This window comes from Durio zibethinus, chromosome 5 (assembly GCF_047325235.1).
Source record: "Durio zibethinus cultivar Kanyao isolate XHJ-2024 chromosome 5, ASM4732523v1, whole genome shotgun sequence".
In the NCBI taxonomy this organism is placed as follows: Eukaryota; Viridiplantae; Streptophyta; class Magnoliopsida; order Malvales; family Malvaceae; genus Durio; species Durio zibethinus.
This window is the reverse complement of record NC_143166.1, coordinates 1,324,612-1,333,637: the sequence shown is the minus strand read 5'-3', so window position 1 is coordinate 1,333,637 and position 9,026 is coordinate 1,324,612. Positions and strand designations below refer to the sequence as shown.

Sequence of the window (9,026 nt, the reverse complement as noted above, 5' to 3'; positions counted from 1 at the left end):
GACTGAAATGACTACTCCAGGCCCCTTGTCAGTAAGGCCAATATACTTTGCACAGAAGGAATGAAAGCAGTCAGGCATGGGAAAGAACATGCATTGCTTTTTGGGAGACTGATCATTATTCTCACTCTCAAAACGTATATCTTCCATATTCACTCTTCATTGCAGTCATCATCGATCATTGTGCTTATCAAATTGAATATAGTTCAAATTGAACCTGTTAATATAGATTTGGTTCAAGTTATTGACATGAGTGAGGATTTGGCAGAAAATTAGAGGTTCTTGGTTCGATAATGAATAATATATTTTTTCTTTCATTAATAGGAAGGGATATTTAACGATTAATTGTAGAACACATGTGAATCAGATGGTGAATTCTTGTTCTCCTCGATCGAAACTACTAGCAGAGCATGTTAGTTAGGAGCCGTTGATGAATTTTGCTGATCGCCAGAATCACAAACCATTATACCCGAATAATAAGTTTTCTGCCCTGTATGAGTCTTGAAACCATGCATCCTCTGAGGAGAAGGACATTTCATGCAATCCCATTGAGTTATCGAATCTTTCCATTAACTCCGGAATTTGGTTTGATTTCTCCAAACATTTCCAATCATTTCCACTACTGTCGACCTTTAAAATATCCCCACCTTCACAGGTAATTGATGAGTCCACAACAAAGTTGTCATTGAATCCAACAGACGAGATTGGCAACGTGTTTTCCATGAAGTTCAAAGTTGAGGTTGGAGACTGGAGGTTGTCACTGTTGAAAGTGAATAAACCGGCGACTACACCTTGCCAGGCTTTGAGTACGTCAAGACATTGCGATCTAGCTGCTGGAACCACAGCATTGTTAGTGAGTTGTGGAGCCGAGGAAGAAGAGGAGCCAGCAAGCTGGTTTTGCGAAGGGTTTGAAACTAGTTTCGACTCTCTGACCAATCTAGCTTCCGCTTCTAACCTAGCACTCTCCCACTGAGCCATGTGGCTAAGGTTAGCGGCATCCTTGGGGTTACCACTGGTGGAGCCGAGGGCATCGGATTTAGGCTTGTGAGTTACGGGATCGATCCCCATCTTGGTCAATCTTTTCTTCAGATGTGTATTCCAGTGGTTCTTGATCTCATTGTCTGTTCTTTTTGGTAAATGAGCAGCTATAGCCGACCACCTATATATTTTTGGCATAAATTTATTCCAATTATAGAGGTCCAATGATCTCATCACAAACTTGCATTAAGCAATCATGATGATTCAAATGATACATCCACAAAGAGAGAACAAAAATGTTTGAATGCTAAAGCAAAAGTAATGCACTTTGGTCGGTTCTGTTTACCTGTTTCCAAGAAGGGCATGGAGTTGAATGATGGTCTGCTCTTCCTGTAAACTGAACTTTCCTCTTTTGATATCAGGTCTTAAGTAGTTAATCCACCTAAGTCTACAACTCTTGCCACATCTTTGAAGTCCTACATATATATATATGTATAAAGTAAAGCTAAATCAAACTTGACTTGTTACAAAAAATGAGGCTATTTAAGCATGGATTAAAGGGCAGCAAAGTAGGGATGCAAATAATCACCAGCTTTTGCAGGCAAGGCTCGCCAGCTTCCATGGCCATATTCTTCAATGTAAGCCAAGAGTTTTTGATCTTCTTCTGGAGTCCATGGCCCTTTCTTCAACCCCACCTTCTCGCAACATGGAGACCGCCCCATATTCTAGGAAATTGAGCCAAATCAAATCGAGAACTTTTTTTCCTTTGGAACAACACAATGAAAGAGAGAGAGAGAGTACGTAGCTGAAAGCAAGGCAAATGTCGGTTGAGATGGTTGACGTAGAAATATAAGTGCAATATATAGGCGATAGTACTGCAGTATTTATGATTAAAACTATAAGATCATTATACCCTTCATTATAAATAATTTTTTTAATTAATTAATAAATTAATTATTGATAATGTGATTTAATATTTACATATTATTTGTTGATCATAATTAAGATTCGCCAACATTCGAATTTTTTAATCAATATACATATGCCTCTTTGAAGCTATAGCAAAATTACAAATGCTACAAAATGTGGTCCTTTGGGAAGTGGGACATCGGAGAAGTGGAAGGAACCAACCCAATATATATATATATATATATATATATATATATATATATATATATTCTAATGACCTAAAGGCCTTAAAAAGATCCAAAGGGTGAAGGACAGCAGTGTTTAGAAAAATGCAATGACATTTGCAACTATGGCAGTAAGTACATAGATAAATTCGAGCATTATAAAAGAATTTTTTGGTGATTATTCTTTAAATTTTAATATTTATAATTTTTTTTTTAATTTTTACACTGTGGCTAAAAAATGTATGTTTATTTGGAGTGAAAGCCATGGTCCAAACACAAATTAATTCGACTGACTATTTGATTAAAGCTGAGGCTTCACACAGATAAATGCTACGAATTTATTCAAGACACCTATAGATTTTAATCCTATGTAAAAGTTTGTCTGAAAGGCAGCTTTGAGCAATATCTGGTAGAGGAAACAAAACAGGACTCATCACTCACTGCCATGAAAATCAAAACTGCTGATTTAATTGCAATAATAATGTTAAAAACTATAAACTGTTGAGAATTTGTTATGTACAATAAATAAATTAAGCAAAAGCAACCACACTGAGAGGGAAAGATTTTTCATGAATTATGCATTTAAAGTCAATGATCCGATTCGAACTGGTGAAATAAAATTGTGGATAACAAAATTAAAACTTGGTAAGAAAAAGTGATTAATTTTTAGTTTTGTTGTTGGGTTGAGCCGTGGCCTATATTTATTACTACAATTGTTCTATTAATCAATTAAAGGGTATTGGCCAATGCCGACCTCATCCTACTTACTGTTTTAAATGTAGAAATAAAGAAGCAACATTAATCAAAATCAATGGTGACTGGTGAGGGCAGCCGTGTATGGTTGTGAGGGGTGAATTTTTCCTATGAATCTCTCTTTGACACTGATTCTAGAAATAAATAAATAAATGTCTTGAATTAATTCTTCAATTTGAGTTGACGATTAATTCTTCACGTGCCTATCAATATTTTGTCATTCATTTCTTAATTTTTAAATTAAATAATGGTCATAAAGTTTTTAGGAAGAAGACATACTTAGGTCATTAATTTTTCAGCTTCCCCTTGGGATCGGAGGGAATTCTATATTTAACTTAGCCTCTTTCTCGACACAATCCTTTGCTGTGATTAATATTTAATACTTGGATAGCATCCATATTTACTATTAACATGCATGACCATTGGCAAGTTGGGTTACAACTTAATTATAATAAATTTTTATTGTAAAAACAAGTAGAGACTTGCAATATTATGATTGCAATTTCTTCCAATCTTAATTGCAAATACCAAATCCATTTATATGGCTAAATACTTGAATTCAAAATAAAAAAAAATTTCATCCATAAACCCAAATCAAAATTTGAATCACTTATCAATTGCTCCCTTTGGTGAATTCAGTACCATTAGAAACAAATTTAACAATGCATCTTAATAAATAGAGTTGATCAGCTATAAAGTGAATAATAACTCATCATAAAACAATAGAGGGTTGTGAATTAATCAATAAGAAAGAAATAATGTTGAATACATACATACATATATATATATATATATATATATATATATATCCAAACCCAATACTTAGAATGTTTATGATTTTCCTGTTAACCACCACCATATACTGTGTGGCAACGCGTAAGATTTAATTTTCACTTCATGGCCTTTACTATTGTAAGTAAGATCAGTTATTTGTAGCAACCATCAACCCCACACAATTGGATGCATAGCCTACTAAAGTCTTCACTGCTAGCTGGTGCAGGATTGAACCAATCATGAATGTCGAAACACAGATTTCATGATGACCATGAGAGTAAGGGTTTTTTACTTGCGCCAAAAGCTAGCTAAAGCTTGTTTACATTGTTTACCAACACTGGTTGTGAGGGATTTCTCTCCACTACCAACAAAATGTACTTGGCAATCATGACCTAATTGAATCAACATTTCAGGTAGCTTTTAATATTCAGCTACTTCCTTTAATGTGCCTTCTACTCTGAAATCAATGATTTATAAAATTGATACTTCTGTGTATATTTCAACTGGATTGTTCTACATAAAAAAAAAAAAAAAATCTAGTACTATTATAATATATACATAGAGCACATGCAATCATATAATCTGATGATAAAGTATTCAAATTTTAATTTTAATGATTAAAACTCAATTTTCATGGATCTTAACAATTTTAAATACAAAAATATTATATATATATATATATATATATATGCTCAAATTCTCACAATGGACTACCGTCACTAAATTATTTTATCCAAAATGGAATTCTATTTATTCTTGTTTTGTATATAAATAGTATACAAATCCAATTCAAATTGATCAAATAATCAGTATTAGCATAATTTGTTCGTACTATGTTTTGAGAGACACAAAAAAGTTGTGAGTTATAATTTGTATATAAGCTAATCTATTACAAATGAACACTGTACACATTTTAAATTTTGGTATTGAATTAGGTTGAGAAAAATCACTAATTGAGTGAATGTTAATGTGGCTATTGCATGGGATAATTATCTCGGATTACCAATGCTTTGAGAGAGACAAACACTTTGTTTTAAATGTTTGAAGTGGAATAAGGAAATATGCATGGAATACTAGCTTTTGAAGAATTTAGAGGCCCATGCCATACGGCTTTAGAAAAATGGTTTTTATATTTACGCTCTAAATAAATATGATGAATAAGATAATAATTCGAAAAACAAGGATTAATTCCAATTAAGATTAAAAGTTAGAAAGCCTATTTTTGATAATTTTTGTTGTATAAAAATTTGAAGAAAAACAGGTTTGCAAATTAATTATTAACCCTATTTTAGTGCAAACTTATATTTCGTGGACGTTGTTCATTAATGTTCAATTAAAAGACCAATAAAACATAGATGATTATGAGTGTCAAAGTTGATGTTTTGAGATTTTAAGATACATTCTGACTCTCAAATCAATATTTCATAACAAATTAAAATAAATGAAAAAGTAAAATTAATAAAGAGAAAATACCTCAACTTCTATAGAGACCAGCTTACCTTTAAATATGAGGAACATAGGATACCAAAATTACCCTAATATCTTTAGGATAATTTATCTGTAATTTTTTAATTCTAGCCTTAAAGAGGACAGGGAATTTTTTTTTAATTCTTTTTTAAAAAAGAAATAAATGGAAATTGATCTAATTTGTCTAGGATAGTTTTGATTAAAGAACCTTACTTTTTTTTGGTTTGCAAAAGATCAATACAACAGCAAAAACATTTACTAATGTTAAAACATTATTATCAGAAGACAGGCGAACCATACGGAGAAGAATTCACCAAGTTGAGTACACTATCCCAGCAGTTACTATTCTCCACTATGTTGCCACTGCCACTTTCATTCGATTTCTCAACAGCCGTTAAGGGATCAGAATTAAAAATTAAAGCATCTGACAAACCCTCCATTATATTTGCAATAGCTACATTTTCATTTCCTACATCAAACACTGAGTCCTCAAACCATGCATCATTGCTGAAGCCCGTCCTTCCATTGCTGTGTAATTCCATTGCTGTTTCTCCCCATCCAGCTGAAGTACTCTTATCAAATCCCATTTCACCATCTGTAGATCCAGTGGCAGTGAGTCCAATGATAGGGGCTCGAACTGTTCCGTCTGGGAAGCTAGGAGTTGAGGTAAGGGACCCAAGATCCTGGCTGGAGAAGGCAAACATGCCAGCAATTACACCTTGCCATGCTTTGAGTACGTCAAGGCACATCGGTCTGCCTGGTGTAGCCGTAGAATTGTTGCTCAGCCGCGTCAAAAGGGGGCGGGTAAGCTGGTTCTTTGGTTGGATAGGCTTTGGCACAACCTGTTTTGACTCACGGACCAACCTGGCTTCAGCCTCGAGCCGAGCACTCTCCCGCTGAGCCATGTGACTCAAATTTGAAGCATATTTGCCTGAACCAGATGGGAAACTTGAGGCATCTGTTCGAGGTTTATGAGTTATAGGATCAACACCTATTTTGATTAGCCTTTTCTTTAGATGTGTGTTCCAATGATTCTTGATCTCATTGTCTGTTCTCTTTGGCAGGTGAGCTGCCATTACCGACCACCTAAATAAATTGACACAAGCAAAAGGCGACAAAAATATGATCTATAAAGCAGTAGTAACGATGACTATATAAACCGAAGATAGAAACGTAGCTAAAAAATGCTGAAGATAGAGATTGGTGAAATGAACGTCATGATATTGAATATTATTATAAACTGTACCTATTTCCGAGAAGGGCACGGAGTTGAATGATGGTCTGCTCTTCCTGTAAACTAAACTTTCCTCTTTTGATATCAGGTCTTAGATAGTTAATCCACCTCAGTCGACAGCTCTTTCCACATCGTTGAAGTCCTACATATATATAAAACCAAAAACAAGGATTTTTTTCAGTCAATTTCGTTGATATTGCTACTACAAAAGAAGACATATAATAATAAATCACCAGCTTTCTCAGGCAAGGCAGGCCAGCTACCATGGCCATGTTGTTGAATGTAAGCCGTCAGTAGTTTGTCTTCTTTAGCTGTCCATGGTCCTCTCTTCAAAACCACCTCTTTCTTGCAATTTGGAGACCGCCGCATTTTGCACAAAAACTGTTGGGAATATTGACTCAAATCCCATAAGAGATTTGTTAGAGATTTGTTTGAGATTTGTCAGATATTGCTTGATGAATAAGAAGACTTGCAAAAGAAGAATTCCAAGAGAAAGAGGATTCTTAATAGGTAAGTTTAACTTGCAAGAGAAGAATTCTAAAAGGAAAGGGATTCTTAATAGGCAAGTTTGACTTACAGGAGAAGAATTCTAAGAGGAGAGGGATTCTTAATGGGCAAGTTTGTATGGTTATAAATAGGTAAAGTCTCTACAGGGTTAGGTATGAGAAAAAGATGTAAGAGAGTTGTAGGATTTTATGGGATAGACACCCCATAAGAGTATTGGGGCTCTACGTCTTATGGGTGTGTATGTTTGTTTGTGAGTGGACTAGAGGAGACTGAGAGGGTCCACATAGGTATGATGTATAGGAGCATATGGGTATGTGTTTGGATATGTTGAAAGAGTGCACAAGAGTTTGGGTTTGTGTTTGTTTGGGTTGAGAATACTCTATAGGACTAGAGGAGATTGAGAGTGTCTTATGAGTATTGATTGTTGAGTGAGGTTGATGATTTGATGTAAGTTTATAATTCTCTATAACCAGTGGATCTTGTTTCTCATCCGTGGATGTAGGTCAGTTGAACCGAACCACGTTAAATTGTTGTCTCTTGTGTGTTTGATTTATTGTTTGATTTCGCTTTCGCTGGTGTGATTGGATTGGAGGCTTTTAGCCCAACAAATGGTATCAGAGCTGTGGTGTTTCCCAACAAGTGGTATCAGAGCTGAAGGTTTGAAACGTGAGAAGAGTTGAAGATTCAAGATGTGAAAAGAGCCGATAGTTTGAGGCATGAGAAGAGTTGACAGTTTGAGATATGGGAAAAGTTTGGTTTAAGACATGAAAGAAGCAAGTCCAGAGGAGCTCGATTTAAGAAAAGAGTTCGAGTTCAAGTTTTGAAGATTGAGGATTGGTTTGTATGAAGCATGAAGACACAAGAGAAGAGAAGATGATTGTAAGACTTCCATTGCAGGTGGAGCCAAGCATGTCTAGCATGAAGACAGATGATTGATGGAATTTGAGTCAAGGTGGAGATTGTTGGGAATATTGACTCAAATCCCATAAGAGATTTGTTAGAGATTTGTTTGAGATTTGTCAGATATTGCTTGATGAACAAGAAGACTTGCAAAAGAAGAATTCCAAGAGAAAGATGATTCTTAATAGGTAAGTTTAACTTGCAAGAGAAGAATTCTAAAAGGAAAGGGATTCTTAATAGGCAAGTTTGACTTACAGGAGAAGAATTCTAAGAGGAGAGGGATTCTTAATGGGCAAGTTTGTATGGTTATAAATAGGTAAAGTCTCTACAGGGTTAGGTATGAGAAAAAGATGTAAGAGAGTTGTAGCGTTTTATGGGATAGACACCCTATAAGAGTATTGGGGCTCTACGTCTTATAGGTGTGTATGTTTGTTTGTGAGTGGACTAGAGGACATAGGTATGATGTATGGGAGCATATGGGTATGTGTTTGGATATGTTGAAAGAGTGCACAAGGGTTTGAGTTTGTGTTTGTTTAGGTTGAGAATACTCCATAGGACTAGAGGAGATTGAGAGTGTCTTATGAGTATTGATTGTTGAGTGAGGTTGATGATTTAATGTAAGTTTATAATTCTTTACAACCAGTGGATCTTGTTTCTCATCCGTGGATGTAGGTCATTTGAATCGAACCACGTTAAATTGTTGTCTCTTGTGTGTTTGATTTATTGTTTGATTTATTGTTTGATTTCGCTTTCGCTGGTGTGATTGGATTGGAGGCTTTTAGCCCAACAAAAATGAACCGACGAATTTGGGCTTAGAAAAAAGGTTATCTGTAAATTATTAAAAGAGATAACATAGAGATTTGATAGGGAAAAAAACACAATACCAAAAGAGAACAATCGTTGAGATTGAAGACTGATGGGTAACATTGAAAGCTTTGGTGGCAACTATATATAAATTAACAAACTCATTGTAGACGCTCCAATCTGTCTTGGGGTCTACAAGATCAATTCTGACAATTAAAAAATTAAAAAAATAATAAAAATAAAAAAACAAAAAAGGTGTTTGAGTTTCATAAAACTGAGCTGGTAGAGTTTGGATTTGATTCAAAGATTAAATCCCAATCATAAAAAGGAATTGAGATTGATAAGAAACTCCTCTAATCAATCCTTATAAATAAACGTTGGAACACACAGGAAGCACATAGAGAATAGAAAAAAGAGAAATGCAGAAACATGGAGAGAAAATTAGAAGCAGAAAAGAGAATAGATAGATAAGAAACATG

At 34.8% G+C, this 9,026-nt stretch overlaps 2 protein-coding genes across 3 annotated transcripts; both read right to left on the bottom strand.

Annotated features, from left to right (window-relative positions):
• Positions 1-281: 281 nt before the first annotated feature.
• LOC111281991 (transcription factor MYB106-like) lies at positions 282-1,834 on the bottom strand. The gene is made up of 3 exons (XM_089760505.1): positions 1,565-1,834; positions 1,322-1,451; positions 282-1,156 (listed from the first exon to the last, which is right to left on the bottom strand). The coding sequence occupies exons 1-3, from the start codon at positions 1,695-1,697 to the stop codon at positions 451-453; spliced, it is 969 nt and encodes a 322-aa protein (XP_089616631.1). The 5' UTR covers positions 1,698-1,834; the 3' UTR covers positions 282-450.
• A 3,381-nt stretch (positions 1,835-5,215) lies between these two features.
• LOC111281990 (transcription factor MYB16-like) lies at positions 5,216-8,725 on the bottom strand. 2 transcript variants are annotated; one of them, XM_022869840.2, is made up of 3 exons: positions 6,570-8,725; positions 6,349-6,478; positions 5,216-6,188 (listed from the first exon to the last, which is right to left on the bottom strand). In XM_022869840.2, the coding sequence occupies exons 1-3, from the start codon at positions 6,703-6,705 to the stop codon at positions 5,381-5,383; spliced, it is 1,074 nt and encodes a 357-aa protein (XP_022725575.2). In that variant the 5' UTR covers positions 6,706-8,725; the 3' UTR covers positions 5,216-5,380. The 2 variants fall into 2 exon arrangements, with proteins under 2 accessions (XP_022725575.2, XP_089616630.1); XM_089760504.1 differs by having other exon boundaries at positions 6,600-8,725.
• Between the last annotated feature and the right edge of the window lie 301 nt (positions 8,726-9,026).